General features: G+C 42.5%; 1 protein-coding gene and 1 long non-coding RNA gene across 2 annotated transcripts in view; both read right to left on the bottom strand.

Moving 5' to 3' along the window:
- PGM1 (phosphoglucomutase 1) overlaps positions 1-15,610 on the bottom strand; it is a 72,722-nt gene extending 57,112 nt beyond the window's left edge. The window contains exon 1 of the mRNA XM_033225147.1: positions 15,104-15,610. Coding sequence (XP_033081038.1) covers positions 15,104-15,349 — 246 coding nt within the window. The 5' untranslated portion in view covers positions 15,350-15,610. The remainder of the gene's footprint in view (positions 1-15,103) is intronic.
- On the bottom strand, positions 5,229-15,092 carry LOC117092022. Its single transcript, XR_004440601.1, has 4 exons — positions 14,687-15,092; positions 11,498-11,590; positions 10,484-10,531; positions 5,229-8,083 (listed from the first exon to the last, which is right to left on the bottom strand). It is a non-coding gene; the product is annotated as an uncharacterized LOC117092022 (long non-coding RNA).
- Positions 15,611-21,174: the final 5,564 nt, after the last annotated feature.

Here is a 21,174-nt window from a genome sequence, read left to right as displayed (position 1 = left end):
GTATCAGGCTGATGACATATTACTGAAAACCTAAAGTTATATAGAACAAGTCCTCCCTCCCCCAAGGCTCTGTGCATGAAACACTCTCTGTAAGAAAGACATTTCTGTTCTGAAATTTATAAGCTAACAGGTGTAGAGCATCTTGACAGGTCATTGGCAAATCTGGGAAGAAGAGAAGTTAAAATGAGGGGGTAATAGCTGGGAAACCTTTCGCAAGAAGTTTAAAGTGTCTATTTCCCATCAAAACCCCCCAACGTATTATTTTAATTTCACAAATGAGTAAAGAAGCAGCTCAAGCAATTTGACCAAGATTAAACAGCTAATAACTAGCATGTCCAGGAATCAAACTCAGATCTCACACCAAAGATTATATATACTTTTAACATAAATTTTAACATAAAAGATGTAATTTTGATATTCTAGTAAGAGTCTCAAAATGGCATAATGCCTGTAACTTTTTTTTATTGTTCTTTAGCATGTCTGAGTTTTGGACTTCGAGAGAACTAGACAAAACGGTGTATAGAGATTTGTTTTTGGCAAGAGGCTTAAATTAGCCCAGTGGGGTGAGTTTCCTGAAGCAACAGTGGAGTTTCAAAAACAACCAAATAATTTATATTTGAGGTGTACCTTAGAGTTCACAAAACCTTTGTATGTACATTATTTCATTCAATCCTCATAAAATTCTCTGATATAGCAGATATTGGAATTAATCCCACTTTACTGGTGAGAAAACAGTTTTAGATAAGTTAAGCAGAATACATGATATTGTACAGTTAATTATGAAACTGAGATTTGAAGCAAAGTCTCAAAGTCTTCACTTGCAAGCCACTACTATGAACTGAAGTTACGTGGTAAAATTACTTAGCCACCAACTGGCCTGACTTCCATTTGGAACCCACTGTAAGTTGAAAACACCATCAGTCAAAAATGTATCTGATCCATCTAACCTACCAAACATCATGGCCTAGCCTAGCCTACCTGAAATGTGCCCACAACACTTACCTTAGCCAATAGTTAGGGAAGATCATTGAACACAAAGCCTAATTTATAATAAAATGTTGGAAGATCTCATGTAATTTATTAAATACAGTACCCTGTGTTGTACATTATTGGTCATTTACCCTCAGGACCGCATGGTGGACTGGGAAGTGCAGCTTGCTCCTAGAGTATCATCTTGCATTTTGCTAGCCTGAGACAAGATCAAAATCCAAAATCCAAAGTATGGTTTCTACTGAATGTGTATCATTTTTACACCACTGAAAAGTTGAACAACTGTAATTCATCATTCCATGGTAAGTCAGGGACTGTCTGTTCTAGCATTCACACCATGTTGTTGTAACTACCTATGGAGTGTCTGTCTTACCAGCATGAGCACCCTAAGCACAAGGACTTTGTCTTACTGATACTATACCCACAACCACTGTGTGCAGTGCCTGGCACACAAAGAGTGTTCCACAATGCTTGTCAAATAAACATATCCACATGTCCCAGGAGGTTTCCAGAAACGCCAGCATACATTTCTTGCAGCTTCCCATCTGCAGCAAGACATTGGCCTGGGCCCAGTAACCATTCCACAGATCCATCCTGAAATATCCATCCTTCGCTAGCCACTGCTGGCTTGTGACTCAAACCAGGTGAAGGTCTCAGATCAGTGGGCCTGTGGCTGAGATTTACAGTAACTGTGAACCTCTGCCTGACAGATAAAGTCCAAGGGATAATGTGTGGACAGAGGCAGGATAGGACAGCCAAAAAGTGAGGGTGGTAGGAGGCACAAAGACCCTCCCTAGGCCCATCTTCTTGTCTCCTCCCTCTGCCCTCCAATGGCCTCAGTATTTGCAATAATCATAATAATCGTAGAATCATCAGAATCTTCTCTTTACGAACCACTTACAAGGTCAGACCCTACAATAAGTGCTTCACAAATTTTATTTCATCCTCACAAGAATCTTTCAAGGCAGATATTATGATTACTCTTTTGAATACCACATCTACATATGGAGGAGCTGTCTATGGCGAACTGTGGGATAAGTGATTTTCTCATGGATTTGACCACAAAGCAGTTGCAGTGAACTGTGTGGCCCAGCGCAGAGAGGAAGCTAGGCTTTCATGACAGGTGCCAATCTTATTCCTGATTCCATCTGAGTTTTCTACACTTATTTCCCTTTTGCTTCATTTCAAAATTTTCCTTTAAAATGTACTTCGTCTTGTTCCACAGAATGCATTTTTCAAAGTCCCCATGGAGGTGGTGTAACCTAATACTTTTATTGCTAAATCAAAAGGCCTTTCTCTGTCCCCACCCAGTTATGCCATCCCAGATCCATTTTCTGGCCTCTGAAGTCAGGGGACAATTTCACAGACTCGAGGTGGGCACTGGCTTAGCATTTGGGTTTCAGGTTCTGTGGTTTAGAGCTGACAGGACTCTCTTCCTCTGTCTGGGCTGGGTATTTGGCCGTTTTGTCTGTTTGTATTTTAACAAACCTTCCCATTTTGTATAGCTCCTAAATGCCTCACCAAAGTAGGTTTAAATGTTTACCAGAATGGAAGAGAACTGTATCCCCAGACCACTGCGGTAGGCTACAGAAAACAGAATGCCGGACTCTGCCTCGGCAAGAGCTGTCTCCTAAGCTCCTCTCTACAGGTCAACGTGCTTGAACAGTACAAAATACAGTAACTCCCTTTAAACAGTTATGCCAGAGTAAATTCATCTCAATTAGCATTATCTCCTTCAAAACAATCACCTTGGGAAACAACATATTTATTCAAACAATGCTGACATCTCTCTAACTTTTTAGTGGGGAACTGTTTTTACTGTCTGTGGCACTTTCTTTGAAAGTCCTCAGTCATGACAAATTTCATCCTTTGAGAGTAGATTTGAACTTTGGAAAAAGACAAAAATTGGCTGGAGCCATGTCTAATGAATAAAGTGGGTGATCAAATCTTGTTACATCACTTTAGGTGAAAAATGAGGCATGACTACAAAATAATGTGACTGGTTTTCCTAGGTGACCCATAAACTGAGTGGCTGAAAGATAATTCCCATAGAGGAGTTTCAAATGCTTTCAGCACTAGATGCATCACTGGAGTGCACGCACGGTTCCCAGAGCGGCGATTTGGCAGGGTACGATACTAATTTGGATATATAAGTTCAAATATATTTATAAAAAAAGAAATCTAATTGCTTATCCTCATGAAAATGAAGAAGCTATTCTCCTGGAGAAATGTCGCGTCCTTTTTTTGACATCCTGGTCCGCTGTGGACAGAGAGTCTGCCGAGAAAGACACATTCATCTCCTACAGGACACGTTCGCCCGGCATACCACCCATCCCAGGCACACTCGTCCATCCTAGTCTGGCCGAGCTCCCACGGCCATCTCTTTTTCCTTTTGTGTTAGCTTTTATAACACCTAATGGTTACTGTCTGGTTTTGTATGTGTCAGTCTTCCCCATTCAACTGGCAGCTCCTTGTGAATGAGGACATCTTTAACTCTCCGATGCTCAGGACAAGGCACGCAGAAGCATGGGATACTAATTCCGCTGCTCCTAACTAATTTCACAGCCCTTACTTTGCTCCTCATGCTCCTGTAGTTTCACTTGGTAAATGTAACTTCTCCTGCCTGGCAACCGAAACTGGACGTTTGGTCCATGTAAAATCTACCCATGCAAACGTAGAGACTGAAAGTAGACTAATGGCTGCTTAAGGCTGAAGGGGTAGGAAAGCAAGGGAGATTGGCTGCTAATGTAAGGGGTTTCTTTTAGGATCATGGAAATATTCTAAAGTTAGACTGTGGTGATGGTTGTACAGTTCTGTGAATATCCTAAAAAAAATTGAATGATTCACTTTAAGTGGGTAAATTATATGGTATGTGAATTATATCTCAATAAAGTAGTTTATTTTAAGACTCTCACACAATGGCAATGTTTGTGCCTTGGTTCCTTTCCAATGTGGGGTTGGAATAACTGACAGCCAAGGTCTCTTCCAAAAATCCAGTTGCCCATATAAAATTAAGTTCTGTCTTCTCTCTGTAACACTATCACTTGAAAATGACAGTGATTTTCACCAAATTTGGAAGGAATGCTTAGGACAGTATAAACTATTGGTTGTTCCCCAACATCAATTCTCTGTTTCATTTAGTTTGTCAAATCCCCAATGTTTAGCTTGACAGATGACACCCAGAATAAGACTGATATTTCGCAGCACTCCTTGCTGCTAGAGGTGAGCTTAGCTAAGTTTTGATTAATGGGACATGAGTTCAACAGATATGTTCAAACTCTGAGAAAGGTATGCCTTCCTCAATCTTTCTCCCCCTGCTGGCATGTTGGTTGGCATGACAGTAAGGTGGTGGGCAGCCACCCCAGACCTAGATAAGAGCAACACTCCAAGGAAGGCTGTGCAACAGAAGAAAAGGGGCATGGGTCCCTCTCTATAACGGAGCCACACATCAGCCCTGGACTGCCCACACTCGGGACATGAAAGCAAGGGTTCCATTACTATCAACTTTTAAACACTTTATTTGGAAACTCTGCTAACAGCAGCCAAACCTCTATTTTAACAGAAAAGTTGGTATTCTGTACCAAAACAGCATCTAAAACATGTGGCATCAGCATGCTTTTTATGGCATGCAAAAATTTGTTGCCTGTGATAGCAATGGGAGGCAGACCACTGGTCAACCAAATTTGTAGCTTGAGACAAATGGTTGGGAGAACTCAGAACATGATTGCTTGTTGACTACCCCTTGCTACAATAAAAAGGGGAGCTCAGGCAAGGGCTGGCCATTCTGCAGACAGAAATAAAGGCAAGTAAGGGCTTTAATGGGCTCTGCTAAGGGAATTTTTTTTTTTTTTTTTACTGTGGCCTGCAAATGATGCTGCCCAAGTCCAGGAATTTGTGGCATCGCAGAGTTGAGATGACAACTATTCGTGGAACCAATTTAAATCAGCTATACGGTAAGCAGCAGGCTTAGCAGAAAAGGCTGTGTCTAAAATCTTTTCCCAGGGCCAGCTGCAGTGGCTCACACCTGTAATCCTGACACTTTGAGAGGCCGAGGCGGGTGGATTGCTTGAGCTCAGAAGCTGGAGACCAGCCTGGGCAACATGGCAAAACCTCATCTTTACAAAAATACAAAAAATTAGCCAGGTGTAGTGGTGCATGCCTGTGGTCCCAGGCTGAGGCTGAGGTGGGAGGATCGCTTGAGCCTGAGAATTCGAGGCTGCAGTGAGCCATGATCACACCACTGCACTCAGCCTGGATGACAGAGTGAGACCCTGTCTCAAAAAAATAAAAATAATAAATAATAATAAATAAAATATTCCCCAGGATTCTCTGTCAGACAATGGGAACTAGCCCACCAGCAAAATCAGATTAAGGATACTGCCTTCATACTAGCCTATCTTTTCCACCTATCTCAAGGTAGCCATCAGTAATAGAGAGATCAGGGGAGGGACAGAGCATCCAATAAATACAAGTCAAAGTTTTTAGGTTTCAAAACTATCTAGGTGAGAATTTTCACTGTGATTACCAGCACATGGAACTGGTCAGGATAGGCCAGAAGCCTACAAAATTTGTGAAGGTACTGTACAGTGAAAGAGCCACGAGCCTGGCCTGCAAAAGTCACCTCTGCCTCTTATCCTCCAACTTTCATCAGCAGGAAGCAGGTTACATAAGCTGTACGGCCCTAAAAGGACTTTTAGGGCCTTCTCCAATGTCCACTGCTACACGAGCAGGTGGATAGAGTTCCTCCCTGAGGGTGGAACCAGGGTTCCCTGTGGACCTACTCCACTGTCGGGACAGGACTGTGCTGGCTGGGGCCAGTACAATGCGACAATGTAACACTACTATGGCTACTGACTGGTCCACATATGTAAATATACAACTATATCCCCTCTCTTTACACACACACACACACACACACACAGAGTTACGTAACTCTCTCCCTATATAGTTATACATAGTTATGTAGTGGGGGGACAGGGGGCCTGATAATTTGTCTTTAAGTTTACACAAGGAGCCACACATGGGCTTGATGGAGAGAACCATGAACACTGAGTACTGACTGGGTAACTGGAAGGAATTTGGGGTGCCTCCACTGGAAAGGAGTGCTGTGTTTCACGGGTACCCAAAGCAGCCAAGAACAAATTCATATATTAGTTGCCAAAATAAACCACATGGTATATATGGACATGAAAACAAAATTTCACCTTCCCTGCATGCCCTTAATGGCAGTTTAAAAAGAAGAAACTTAACTTAAATCTGTGAAGATTCTTGTATAGTATAGATGGTCCTATCAACCCAGCATGGTATAGATTGGTATTTCCCAAAATTGTTGTTTGGGGTCCTTTTACAAACTCACAGGACTCGTGTATTAAAAGCTCTGAAACTCCTACTTAACATAGACCAAGCCAGTTTCTCCATGCTGTTAACTAGGATATTATAACAATCCCCAGAGGTACTTGCTCTGGGATATATTTATTTATGGAAAAGACCAACCCGATGAAATATCAGAAGACTGGAGTCCTTGTTCCAACACCATTAGCATACTGGACAAGTCAACCAAATATTTCTGTCCTACCACCTATCGCATTTCAACCTTCAAAACACTTTGGGGTATTAATGGAGAAAAAAAGAACACCTTTCCAATATGAAAACATAATTTTCCAAGGGTTTCTGATTCATAATTAAATCTTTATTGGCATGACTTAAATAGCATTCCCCACTGTGTTAATTCTTTATGCTTTGGGGAATGAGCTCAGTGGTGATTTGGAGAAGCTACGGGAAGGAGGACTTCTAACAGCTGAAGTTTAAAAAACAAAACAAAACAAAACACAGCTTATATCCATCCACGTATCCCAACACTAAGCACAGCCTTCTCACCCTTTCCAAACAACTCCCTATGCTGCCCCCTTGTGATTTCGTTCCTCTTTGAGGTCCCCAGGGGAGAAAAGTCTTCTCCACAGTCCTCCCAACTGAAGCCCTCGGCTAGCCATTACTTACTTAACACACTCAGGAGCCATTTTTCAAAGGTGGATCCCAACTGTGAGCACAGCTTCAAAGTCAACAGAATAACTGGCTATGTCTGTGTGGGCCTCAAGGGAACTTGGAGGAGAATAAAGGGATCAGTTCAAACTTTCCTGCTTCACTTTCTTAGAAGTGTAGCTCACTCAAATCATTCTCCTGAAAGCTCTTCTAAAGTCTGAAGGGGTCCAGACTATACCACTGTGACATAAAAATTATTTTGAGCCGCAGTCATTTAAAAATAGGCTTTTTACTAAACTCCTTCATCTGTCTTAAAAGCAGCGTGCCCCAAAGGAACTCTGGAGTTTCACAACCAGGGAAGATCGACTCTTATTGCCATAACTAAATAGACACTGGCATAAAACTACAATATCTCCTACCTATTCTCTTAAGGGCTGATTTATCTTTCCTAAAGTCATGGTTTCCAGCAAATGCTCTTCTCCTCCTCCGCCTTCCCCTACTGAGATGATATATAGGCCCCCAAGTCTAACTGCCTCCTGTCACATTTTTCTGTAAACTCCCACAAATGTCTTTTTGTTGCTAATTTGTCTTTTACATTTAATTTGCAAGCCCCCCAGTATATAACCTAAGAGGGTAGATGAAAAGTTTTCTCTACCCTAGAGTCCAAGAGAGAAAAAAATTATTGTTAAATATTTGATCAATGCTGATTATGCATCTTATTATCCCAAGATAAATTTATAATATAATAATACTTACAATCTATATGTAAAATGTCATAGTATATTGGGACCCTTTGTACAATATAATGTATGCTACATTTATATACCTGAGGCATAATTTCACAATATTAAATGATTATATGTGTTTACCTTTTCCATCTAACTCTTCCTGTGTCTGGAAGTCTTTTCACGGATATCTGCATGGCTCACTCCTTCACTTGATTCAGGTCTCTGCTCTCATGAGGTTTATCAGAGAGGCTTTTCCAAGTGCTGCACTAAAAAGAGCAGCCCATCCTCTAATGCTGTCCCCTTTACTGGGTTTTATTTTTCTTCAGAGAATTTATCTTCATTTGACACGTTTATCATCTGTCAGGATCAACTAGAACCCCACAGCTCTGTAGAACAGAAACTTTGTTCAATTCACTGTTGTATCCCTAGTTCCCAGAACCTAGTAGGTGCTCAATAAATATTTATTGAATGAGTCACTCTTTCTAAAACAGTAGAGCACTCTTCTGTATATTATCTTGTTTACAAAACCAAACCAAAACAAACCCTTTATCTTAAAAAGGGAGAATGCTTTTTTTTATTCTACAAAATTTCATTAGCATTAGATTTGATTAAAAAGAAAGTAAAGGAAAAAGATTTTTCAGCAAGAGCATTAGTGAAGCCAAGAAAGAGAAACTGCCAAGCAAATTGATGTAAATATTTTACGTAACAAAGATAGTTTAGTGACTAAGTGCCTGGCTCTAAAAGAGTCCTGCCTATTCCCTCTTCCTCACCTCTCTCGGCAGGTCCCCCACCTTAAGGGCAGCCATGTCTTCTATCGCACACTACCCACTTTTCAAGACATAATTGGTTTTAGGTGCAGGCACTTCTTTCCCAATCCAAAACGTTCTCTCTCTCTGAGCTCAGCATGTTTTCTAATTCTGTTATTTGTATGTCTGTGTGTTTCTTCTGTCTTTTTTTCTTTCTTTCTTTCTTTTTGAGACGGAGTCTCGCTCTGTTGCCCAGGCTGGCGTGCAGTGGCCGGATCTCAGCTCACTGCAAACTCCGCCTCCCGAGTTCACGCCATTCTCCTGCCTCAGCCTCCCGAGTAGCTGGGACTATAGGCGCCAGCCACCTCGTCCGGCTAGTTTTTTGTATTTTTTAGTAGAGACGGGGTTTCACTGTGTTAGCCAGGATGGTCTCGATCTCCTGACCTCGTGATCCGCCCGTCTCGGCCTCCCAAAGTGCGGGGATTACAGGCTTGAGCCACCGCGCCCGGCCGTTTCTTCTGTCTTATCTCCCCCAAAAGATTGTATGCTCCTGGATGGAAAGGACAATAGGTTATCCATCTTGGCATTCAGTGCTGATTCAAAATCAGAAAGTGTAAACAAGGAGAGAACAACTGTTCAAAGCCCACCATAATTCATTTTATATTTATTTATTTATTTTTGAGACAAGGTCTTGCCATCCCCCAGGCTGGAGTGCAGTGGTGCAATCACAGCTCACTGCAGCCTCGACCTCGCAGGCTGAACATGATCCTCCTACCTTAGTCTCTCAAGTAGCTAGGACCACAGGCGCCTGTGACCACACCAGGCTAAGTTTTTTATTTTCTGTAGAGAAGGGGTTTCACCATATTGTCCAAACTGGTTTGGAACTCCTGGGCTCAAGTGACCCACTCAAGTGCAGTAAGCCACTGTGCCTGGCCCCACCATAATTTAAAAATTGTTTTTTGTTTTGTTTTGTTTGTTTGTTTTAAAAGGTGGGGGGTGGTTACAGCATATTAAAAAGTAACTTGGCCTGGGTGTGGTGGCTCACGCCTGTAATCCCAGCACTTTTGTGAGGCTGAGGTGGGCGGATGACAAGGTCAAGAGATCCAGACCATCCTGGCCAACACAGTGAAACCCCGTCTCTAATAAAAATACAAAAATTAGCTGGGTATGGTGGCACGTGCCTGTAGTCCCAGTTACTCGGGAGGCTGAGGCAGAAGAATCACTTGAACCCAGGAGGCAGAGGTTACAGTGAGCCAAGATCCTGAAACTACACTCCAGCCTAGGGCAACAGAGCAAGACACCATCTCAAAAACAAAACAAAACAAAGTGACTTGAAGGTGTTTCTCTGCCAAGTCATACCTGCCCCAGGGATATAAGGTTTAAAGTAAAGGTAGCAAGGTGCCTCCACCTAACTCCAACTACCCAAGAGTCCCAAAACCTTCCCCTTCCTGCTCAGAGTTCTTTTACCTTCTTCTCAGGAAATGGAACTCCTATAGCCAGAAACATGTTCCTTCAGCAGTGTTTGCAGATGGACCCCATGAAAATTCAGAAAAGGGTGGTTTACTTCAAGTGGGAGACAGTGGAGTTCTTCCACTATAAGGCGAAGTTTGCAAAGTCCCACTAGTTTGCTCTGAGAACATGAGACCCTCAACCTCTGGGTCATGTGTTTGAGGCCCATTTTGGTGCAGGCATCACCTGACACTAAAAAAGGATCATTGTTTAGTGTGGGGGTTCTTAACTTGGGATGCTTACATCCCCTCTCCCTACCTCAAGAGGTCCTGGGTAGAATTCAATGGGGTCCATGAATATGAATGACAAAATAAACAAAACAATCTTTATTTTCACTAACATCTAACTGAAATTTAACATTTCCTTTTATTATAAATGTAGAAAGCAAACCACAGTATTAGTACTACTACTGCTACTATTACTACTACTACCTAGGAATTTCTCATCAATAAAAATTATATTTTCATATCCTATTATAGTTATCTCAAAATACTGAGATTGCAGATGTCTCAAAACATCATTTATACTCACCACTACTCTGAAGTAAGGCAGTATTAGATCCTCCACGAATCTTGCTATCTATCAGAAAGAAGCATGTATCTTGATATATGACAAATCTGGTTTTTTAATGTTTTGATTATACTTCAATATAATTTTGCTTCCTTTGTAATGCTTGGTATTTTATTCACTTAAAAATAAAATTACTCTGCCCAGGCACGGAGGCTCACACTTGTAATCGCAGCGCTTTGGGAGGCAAGGCCAAGGCAGGCAGATCACTTGAGTCCACGAGTTCGAGACCAGCCTGAGCAACTTGGTGAAACTCCCTCTCTACAAAAAATATAAAACAATTAGCCAGGCGTGGTGGCATGCACCTGTGGACCCCAGCTACTTGGGAGGCTGAGATGGGAGAATCAACTGAACCTGGGGAGATTGAGGCTGCAGTAAGCCATGATCGTGCCACTGCGTTGCAGTCTGGGCAACAGAGAAAGACCATGTCTCAAATTTTAAAATACATATATTCTGAGGAGGGGCTCCATAGTTTCCACAAATGAGTAGCAAAGGAGTCGCTGACAAAAGAATCCCTGTAACTTGACAACAACAACAGCAACAACAAATACCTTACTTACTCACAAGCTCCCACCAAGGCATTTATTTTATTTTGCTTAGGGTGGTGATAAATCATCCTTCAAAATATGCTCATTTACTTGTGAGCTTAAACTCTCCTCAATTTCTAATGCTGGTCATTTGCAGATGATTAGACCCAAAAGTGATTTGTAGAGACCAGGAATAGTTTCAACTACAGAATTTGTTGGGATTCTCTTAGACTTTTCAGTAACATGGGCCAATAAATTCCTTTTTCACTTGGAGTAATCTAAGTAAGGTTTTTGTCATTTGTACCCAATTGGGTTCTGACTAAAATGGAACCCCCCTCTATATTGGTTGGGGCTGTTGAGGATTAGAGGAAGGTGGGAGACCATCTGGGTGGCTAATACCTGCATCAGGCTGGATTAGTGTCCTAATACCAGCAAAACATTGACAACACACCTGTCATTCGAGCAGTTTCCAAGTGAGGTACTTGTAAATATGTTGTTTCATCTAATCCTCACAATAGGCTCTCCAGGTATGTATTATTCCAATCTTTGCGGATGAAACAAAAAAAGATTAGAAATTTGTATTTGTTTCTAATCTAAACTCCCTCAATTTGTATTCATTCTGCTGAGAATTCCTCCTACCCGACAAACCCTCTTTAGGAACTCCAACTCATTCTTTAAGACTCAATTCAGCTACCACTCCTCTATGGAGCCTCCCTCCCTTCATCTTTCCTTCCCAAGTACAGTCATTGACGTTAAAAACACCCGCACATCCCTCCATCACAACAGCTGACACACTGTGCTGTCTGTTGACTCCTATCTACCATCCCTCCCAGACTATGTCTTTCCCAAGGGCAAAAATATTTTATACCTCAAGTATAATGTCTGATACAAAGCAAACACATAATAAATGTTTGATGTGAATAAATTTATTGGTCACCAACTATATACTGGCTTTAAATCAAGTGCTAGAATACAAAAGTGACCCACAGTTCAGAGCAAATAAACAATAATTCATTGAATGCTACATAGTCCTAGGCATTGCAGATACAGGTAAAACAGGTCTGTCTTAAAGAAGCTTACTCTCTAGTGGGAGGCTGTGACATGTAAACAGATAGTTTCACTAGAATTTAATATATCTATTCTAGAATTATCTATGGGAAAGGAGCACTTAATAGGTGGAGAAGAATGGTAGGGATGGGGTGTCAAGAAAGCTTTCTGAAGATGCTATCTGGACTGAACCACATCACAAGAGAAAGAGTAGCATATTAAAATCCCGGGTGAGTAGAGAGAGTGAACAAAATCAGAGAACAAGCTGGGCATAGAAACCTAGGGAATAGGCCAGGCGCAGTGGCTCACGCCTGTAATCCCAGCACTTTGGGAGGCCGAGGAGGGTGAATCAGGAGTTCAAGACGAGCCTGGACATGATGGTGAAACCCCGTCTCTACTAAAAATACAAAAATTAGCCAGGCATGGTGGTGCACGCCTATAATCCCAGCTACGAAGGAGGCTGAGGCAGGAGAATTGCTTGAACCCGGGGAGGCGGAGATTGCAGTGACCTGATAGCGCCACTGCACTCCAGCCTAGGCGACAGAGTAAGACTCCGTCTCAAAAAATAAATAAATAAATAAATAAATAATAAATAAATAAATAAATAAAAAAGAAACCTAGGGAAGAGTCAATGTGCAGCCCATGAAGGAACTTCCAAAAAGTGTGAGCAGAATCAGGAGAGTAAGCAAGGCCAAGGGAGGAAGAACTTTAAGAGTACAAAATCAGCAGTGCCAAATGTAGCAGAAAGGCCAAAGAAGATAAGACCGAGAGTGTATTCCACAGATTTAGCAACTGGCAAGTCACTAGTAACTTTGGCAAGAGCAATTCTACTGGAGTAGTGAAGGGGGCAGAAGCCAGATTGCAGTGAAATGGCGAGTAAGCTAGAGGTGAGAATGAGAAATAGGAATGCAGAAAGCTTTTACAAAGGTTGGCTGAGAGAAGAGCAATAGGGCAATGGCTAAAGGGTGATGAAATTTTAAGAACTTTTTTTTAGTCTTAACTAATTCTTTCCTTCCCACCCCACACTACTCCCAAATGGACAAATTTCCATCTGGACACCTAAAATTTCCACTCTGCTGTTAGCTCCTTAAGGGCAAATCTTGTGTCTGCATCATCCTTTTAGTCCACACATTTCTCTGAACATGGTATTCAGCAGGATCTGTTGAATGAATGAATGAATGAATGAATGAAACGCAAATTCAGCACAAGTGGTAATGGGGAGTTGAAGGGATCTACTGGGATACAGGTACTGTTTGTTCTTCTTTCATGGGAATTTGTGCTTGTCTGAAAATTCAGGAGCACAAGGTAAACAAATTCAGGCAATCTTCCCTCACTGATGCTTATACATGTTTGGCCCGGGGAGGCAGATGTAGATAGGGCCCAGTTTAGATTTTGGAGCCTGGAAAACAGATCTTTGAGATCAAGGGTTCCTTCATTCTCAGGAGATGTTGAAGTTCTTGGGATTGGCAGATCTATATTGGACTCTCAGTGCTGCCATTATAGTTTTTGTAAATTATTTAACCTACCTAAGCTTCAGTGTTCTCGTTGGCAACTTGAAGATACCCACAATAGCATCTACCTTATAGGGCTGCAGGAGCATAAATGAGACCCAGAAATGAAGTGCTTACCATGGTGCTTGGCAGATAGTACTCAATGTCAATAATATAAGATAAACAAAGTACTATTAAAATGAATAGAAGTATCCATTTCAGGGGATGCGTTCCAGAAGAATTGGGCATAAGTCAAATCTCACTTAAAATATAGAAAGAAAACTTGGTCCTCAGACTCCCTAGAAATGTTTTACAAAAGTAAGTGAATAGCCCCAACTTATCAATCCACATTCTCTTTCTTTCTTTCTTTTTTTGAGATAGAGTCTCACTCTGTCGCCCAGGCTAGAGTGCAGTGGCGTGATGTCAGGCGTCCGTCACCAAGTCCGGCTAAGTTTTGTGTTTTTTTAGCAGAAACGGGGTTTCGTCATGTTGGCCAGGCTGGTCTCGAACTCCTGATCTCAGGAGATCCACCCGCCTCAGCCTCTCAAAGTGCTGGGATTACAGGAGTGAGCCACCATGCCCGGCCCCACATTTTCATATATCAGATTTACTGAAAAACCTTTTCTTTGAAGTTTCACCTATCCGAGTGGACCCGCCCAATCAAGTCAGTTAATGTTGCTTGGCCGGGAGCGGAACCAAGGTGTTGCGTTAATTTCCTGGCCTGCCACGACTGCTTGCTTGCGTAAGGGCGCCTTTGGGTATGTTGTTGCCATTCTAATGAAAATTCAGCTCCAGCCCCGTCGGTGGAACAGATCCCGGGCACCACCGGGCAAAGACTAGATTTTTCAAAAGCCTGCACCCCTGCAAGCAGGCCGCGCAAAGGGAGGAGTTCGGAACCAAGGCAAACTAGGGGGCGGGAAGAGAAGCTTAGCAACCGCCTGCTGGGATCTGCCAGTCTGACGCCCCAGGGGGATGGGTGCTCTCGCCACCCTTGCCCCACAGTGTCGGGCTCCGAGCCAGCAGGAAGCGCCAGTCCCAGCCGAGAATAGCAGGGGACCGGGCGGGATGTGAGGGGGCTCTGGGCGAGGCGGCGGCTGTCTAACCTTTCCTGCTTAAGGCGACGGCACTCTGCGCCGTAACTGTATCTTCCAGGGTGGCAAGGTTAAGGCAAATGTCAGAGGCCTTGGGAAGGGCGGGGGACTGGGAGAGGGAAGGCGGCGGGTAGAGACGGAGGGTCGGGCGGGCCTCCCAAGGTCACGCCCGGCTCCGCGCCCGTGCCTCCCCGCCCCCTGGGAGTCAGGCGAGGAGCTCTGCCGGGTCCCACGGCCGCTTTCCCCAGCCCGGCGACCTCCGTCGGGCCTCCAGGCCAGACGAGCGAGCGCTGAGGAGGGGGAGGAGCGGAAGGTGGAGACCAGGACGACCGCGCGGAAGCGGCCGGCCCCGAGCCAGGGAGGGCGCTGCAGGCCGCACGTCGCACACGCGCCAGGGGGCACGGCGGCGCGGGGCCGCGCATCCCTTACCCCGTTGGCGGCGGCGATGCGGGCGATAAGCTGGATGGCCTCCTTCATGTAGAACCGTCCGTCCCCGCCCACCACCAGCGTGGCCTCCTGCCGCTGCGCCGGCTCCACGGTGGAGATGATACTCTGGATGAAGTTCTCCGCGTAGTTGGCGCTGCTCTGGAACACCTTCACCCGCTTCCGCAGCCCGCTCGTGCCCGGCTTCTGGTCCGGGTACGCCTGGGTCTTCACTGTCACGATCTTCACCATGGTGGCGGCTTGCTGCCGGGGTCAGAGCTGCTGACTCGGCTGGCGGGGCGGCCGCGGCTGGGGCTGCAGCTGCTCTGGGGTGAGGGCGCGGCGGGTGGGGGCTATGCCGCACTCTGGGCCGGCGCGTGGCCCTCCTCCTTAAAGGGACAGGGGACAGGGCCCTCCCTCCGCGCCAGCCCACCTCCTGGCAGGTCAGGCGGGAGGGAAAGGGGAGCGCCCTCTCTAGGCCTCCTTAGATCATGGGTGGAGCCTTACTGGTTTACTCTCCCCTTCGGAATCCTATCCACTGTAAAAAGAGGCCCGCAACTCCTCCCCTAAGTGTTGGGGCAGAGGTTGGGGTAGGAACCCGGTCATAGGGCAAGGACGTGAGGCAGGGTGGAAAAAAGTATAGAATGATTTCCAGTGGTTTGGCGAGTGCATCGTGTGTAAGTAGCTTTCTGGAAACCTGTTGGGAGGGACAGAAGTGCCAGCCCCAGCTCGATTTCATGAGTCCTAATTCTTTCCGTTTCTCCTTAAATGTGAGAGCATTTGAGTTCGGTAAAGGAATCGACTCCAAAGGTCTGATGTGACTTACTGCTTTCCATGTGTTTCCTGCTGCACCACACACTTGGCTACCTTTGGTGATGGTGACTTAGCTATGACTTACTGAGTGTAGTGTTTCTAAACCTTACTAAAGTATGGGTTTTATTTTTCCCCTTTTTATGCTTACAAAACTGAAATTCAAGGAATAAAATGCCTTGTCTCATGGCTACACAGCTAAGTCCATGCGGGAGGCCAATTCAGGTGGGTCTGGCTCCAAAACCAGGACTGTTCCCATGATTTGCCCGCTGTGGCACCAGGTTGGCAACTAGGAAATGTACAAGGAGGACTTGACCAGTGTAGAAACAAATATATGGTAAGGATAAGTATGAATACTATCAAAATTAGCCAGTTACTCGTGTAGTAGAAATAAAGTGAGATCAACAAACAAGGACTGGTATGGCTGATAAAGTTTCACGGGGGATAGCAAGGTCAACCAAGGGGCTTTGATTATTAAGTAGGAATCTTCAGTCTTTCTTGCTTTTTGGTTTAGTATCTCCCTTAATTTGGTGAGAGTGATTGTCTCCTCTGTTCAAGAAACCTGTCATTTTGGTAAAGTGGCAGAAAACTTGGCTTTACAAGATGTGTGCTCTTGGGAAAGTTAATGTCTGTGGGCATCCATTTCCTTACTGTAAAATAAACATATCGCCTATTTTGGAATATTTTTTGCGAGATTTAATGGGGTTTTGTAGGTCAGAAATTCTCAATCACGGATACACAGAATTCTACTGTGACCCATGCTCACAGTAGAACTACTTGAAATGGTTTCTAAATGACCCAGTCCAAACAAATTCAATCATAGTCAGCTGATAGAAGTAAATCAGCTAGCCTGGTGCCTGAAACATAGAGGCCTTCAAAAATATTAGCTGTCCTTCCCCAATTCCAAAACCAGAGCTTGTCATTAACCTGTGAATTATATTCTTTTAGTGGTTAATTGGTATGTCTTGATCAAGCAGGGAGGAGAACAGACCCCTAAGAGTGCAGACTCCCACAAACCAAGTGTTGATATACAAGCTGATATAGTACATGTTATGTAGATACAGTGTGTTGATGTAGTCACTCTAGATGAGTTTCAGTGGCAAATATGATGTGAAAACTGAACCCTGGACTGCTAGTAATGAGTTCTAATATTTGCACAGGAGTTTACAGAGCAGTGTAATCTTGTGAATTAAATAGTATAATCAAGCCCATTTTATAGAAGAGAGAATTGAAGATTGAATGGTGAATGTAATCAAGGTTATCTAACTCCACAAAATGAAAATATAGCATAGATTCACCAAGCCTTCAAAATACCTACCTTAGAGTTGTATGGTTTAGATAGTGAATATAGAGCTCCTACCACAGTGTTAATAAGTAAGTCATCAATAAATGATAACTTATAAAAAGTCATGGGCTCAAATTCAGATCTTATGCCCTTTCTATATTCTTCAGTATCTTTGGAAATATGATGGGGCTTTTCATTTAGGAGGAATTGATCTATACTTCTCTCACCCCAGAAGTTGTAACAATTAGCTTTAACTGCATAACAAACCAGTCTAAATCTGAGTGGTTTAAGACAACCCCCATTCATTATGATAGTTCATGGTTCTATGAGTTAACTGGCAGTTCTGCTGTTCTGGACAAGGTTACTGTGGCCCCTTATACAGACCTAAAATGATCCCCATGTTCCTTGCCTCCTGATAATCATTCCTTTATGCAATCTCCTTGTATTACAGATTGAGTATCCCTTATCCGAAATGTTTGGTACCAGAAATGTTTCAGATTTTAGATTGTTCTGGATTTTGGAATGTTTGCATTACAATGGTTGTGCATCCCAAATCCAAAAATCCCAAATTCAGAATGCTCCAATGAGCACTTCCTTTGAGTGTCATGTTGGCGCTCAAAAAGTTTTGGATTTTGGAGCATTTTGGGTTTTGGATTTTTGGATTTGGGATACTCAACCCATACTTTTCTACTGCTGTATAACAAATTACCAGAAACTCAACAGCTGAAAATAACACCCATTTATGATGCCACAATTCTGTAGATCACAAGTCCCAATTCCATAGATCAAAAGGTTTGGCCAGGTTCAGTTGCCTCCTGGTAATCATAGATATATAGCAGCTTATAAACATCAAAGAGAAAGTATTTTGACCTTCATTACATTCTTTTTAAGGCAAGCATACCTGTTTAAACTGATTTGTCTATAGCCAGTTGGTTTAATTTTATTAAATTCTTCCCAGAGCCTCAAGATAAGAACCCACCCAAGCTTGGTGCGTTCTTATCTCGAGACTCTGGGAAGAACACCTTGATTTGAAGTCAAGAGCCAAGCTGGCTTCTTATCTGGAGGCTCTGGGAAGAATCTGCTTTCAAGTGTTAAAGATAAATAAAAATAGAGGCCCCAGTTTAGATATTTTAAGTCCAACCACCCGTAGCCAGGTAGCCAAAACTGAAGTCATCCTTATTTCCCTGAAACACTTGCTCTAGACATAAACAAAACACAAAATGTCCTTGACAGTGTGATTGAATGAAATTAAACCAATCGGCTATAGACAAATCAGCTTAACAGCTCTGCTTACCTTAAAAAGAATGTAACAAAGATCAAAATACTTCCTCCTCAGTGTTTATAAGCTGCACTGTAACTGCTGTGAGCTAGGCTTCTTGCCACTTTTGGTTAGATGTCTCCCAGTTTGTAAACTATTCTTTGTATGCACACTAAACTTTTAAAAATTTTTAAAGTTTGATCTGATTTTAACACAGTGCCTTCAGATGGCTGGCAGGATCTATTTCCTTGCAGTTGTAGGATTGAGGTCCTCATTTCTTAGATTAGACCTACCTGGTTAATCTCCCTTTGTAACATGTTCATAGGAGTAATGTATCATCATATTCACAGGTTCTACTCACATTCAAAAATTGATTTGCAGAGATTTCCAAGTTGTAGTATTTATGAAAAGCAACAGAAGGAGTCTTATTCCCCTGTGGGTAGCACTGAAATTGGGAAAGAAGCCACTGGATCTGATGAGCCCACACAGACAGAAATGAGAGAATTACCGGCTCTGTGGACCAATGACCAAGAATAAAACAGGATGATTGTACGCCTGCATAGACATTTGATATCAAAGGCCAGATGTTTTTCCCAAATGCTTTGGCACTCTATAAGCTAAGTGTACTTAATCATGGCCCCAGATGGGCTATCTCAGTGAAATAGAAATAAAGATGAATTCTGAAAAAAAATTACGTCCTAATCACCTAACTCTGTCAACTGAGATTTGTATCTGCTCACAGAAATCTGTCTCTGCCACCTGAACAGAATGAAGTTTTGAAAACATTAAGTTGTTAAAGTAAGTTGTCATTCTTGTATCGTTAGATTATGGTAAGGTATTTATTCCTTTTTTCTGTTTTCTAATTCATATTTTTTATGTTCATATAGTATAACTACTTTTATTAATTCTAATAAAACTCCAAGATGTGGGTCAAAGATTTATCAAAAGATATTCTAAATCAGAATTACTTATAATATGGGAATACGTAAATGGTACAACATAAATAGAAGAAACAAAATTGTATACATATTATCCCACTGGAGTGTTTTCTCAAGAAAAACACACAGACACACACACACATACAAACTCACAAAGGACTGGAAGGAAATATACCAAGATGTACAACAATTACCACTGGGTTGCAAGATAGGGCAGTGTTTGTTTTCTTTATATTTTATCTGGATTTTCCAGGTTTTCTATAGGGAATTTGTATTATTTTTTAAATGATAAGTAAATATTATGTTTTTTTCTTTGAAATACCTTTTAAGTGGTAATCCTTTTTTTTTTTTTTTAAGACAGTCTCACTCCATCATCCAGGCTGGAGTGCAGTGGCACGATCTTGGCTCACTTCCACCTCCGCCTCCCAGGTTCAAGCAATTCTCATGTCTCACCCTCCCAAGTAGTTGGAATTACAGGCACATGTCACCATGCCCAGCTAATTTTTGTATTTTTAGTAGAGATGGAGTTTCGCCATGTTGGCCATGCTGGTTTGGAACTCCTGACCTCAAGTGATCCACTCGCTTTGGCCTCCCAAAGTGCTGCGATTACAAACATGAGCCACCATACCTGTCCCTCATATTATTTCGTTAATGAATTATTCTTTACCATTTAGATGGTATTCATTCATTTGTGTATTGCTTCATTGCCTCTATAAATATGTTTTGAACTTGTACTAAATGCCAGCTCTTTGAAAGGTGTTTGATGAATAAGACAAAATAGTCTCCGGTCTCACAGATCTTGCAATATGTTGGAAGAGACAGATACTGAATAATACATCATAATTGTGATAAGTGCAACAAAGAAGTATAGGTGCTGTTAGACTGTAAATAGAAGGATCTATCATTGGAGAGAGTCAGGGACAATATCCTGGAGGAAGTGCTGTATAAGCTGAGGGATAAAACAATGAGTAATAGTACCTGGCCAGGTGAAAAGAGAGGAACATTTCATTCCAGAAAGAACATTAAGGGAGGTTTAAAGTAAGAAGGAATTTAGTGTCATCAATAACTTGGAAAAAAGACAGTTAGTGTAACTGGAGTATAAAAACCCCTGGGTGGAATGGTAGGTCTGATCATATTGGACCTTGTAGGGGGTGTGAGGTGTTGAGATCTTTATCATAACAGCAATGAACAAACAAAAGCATTTTGTTTTCATTGTGGCAAAACATGTGTAACAAAATTTACCATTTTAATGATTTTTAAGTGTACATTCAGTGGCACTAAGTATACTCACATTGTTGTGCAACCATTGTACCACCCATCTTCAGAACATTTTCATCTTCACAAACTGAAACTCTGTACCCATGAAACAATAACTCCCCATTCCCTCCTCCCTCCTACCCCTGAAAACCACTATTCTTTCTGTCTCTATGAATTTTACTATTCTCAAGTGCAATCATATTTATCCTTCTGTGTCTTGCTTATTTCACTTAGCATAATATCTTCAAGGTTCATCTCTGTTGTAGCATGCCAAAAGGGTTTTAATCAAAGGAAAATTGTGATCATAACAGTATTTTTAAGAGATCACTCTGGCTACTGTGTGAATGAGTAAAAAGAAAAAAGTGGATGAAGTGAAACCAGGTTGGCAGGTGGAAAACTGGTAGATTGTACCAGGGAGATGGTCGTTGAAATGAACAGACTCAAGGCAGAAAGTAGAGTCTACTGGACATGGTGATATGCATAGGGTAAGTGAAAATATGGGGTGTCTCCTAGCAGCCTGGGATTGGGA

This window comes from Trachypithecus francoisi, unplaced genomic scaffold (genome assembly GCF_009764315.1).
Source record: "Trachypithecus francoisi isolate TF-2019V2 unplaced genomic scaffold, Tfra_2.0 Lachesis_group12, whole genome shotgun sequence".
NCBI classification, from domain to species: Eukaryota; Metazoa; Chordata; class Mammalia; order Primates; family Cercopithecidae; genus Trachypithecus; species Trachypithecus francoisi.
The sequence above is the reverse complement of the archived record's forward strand: the minus strand, read 5'-3'. Positions and strand labels throughout refer to the sequence as shown.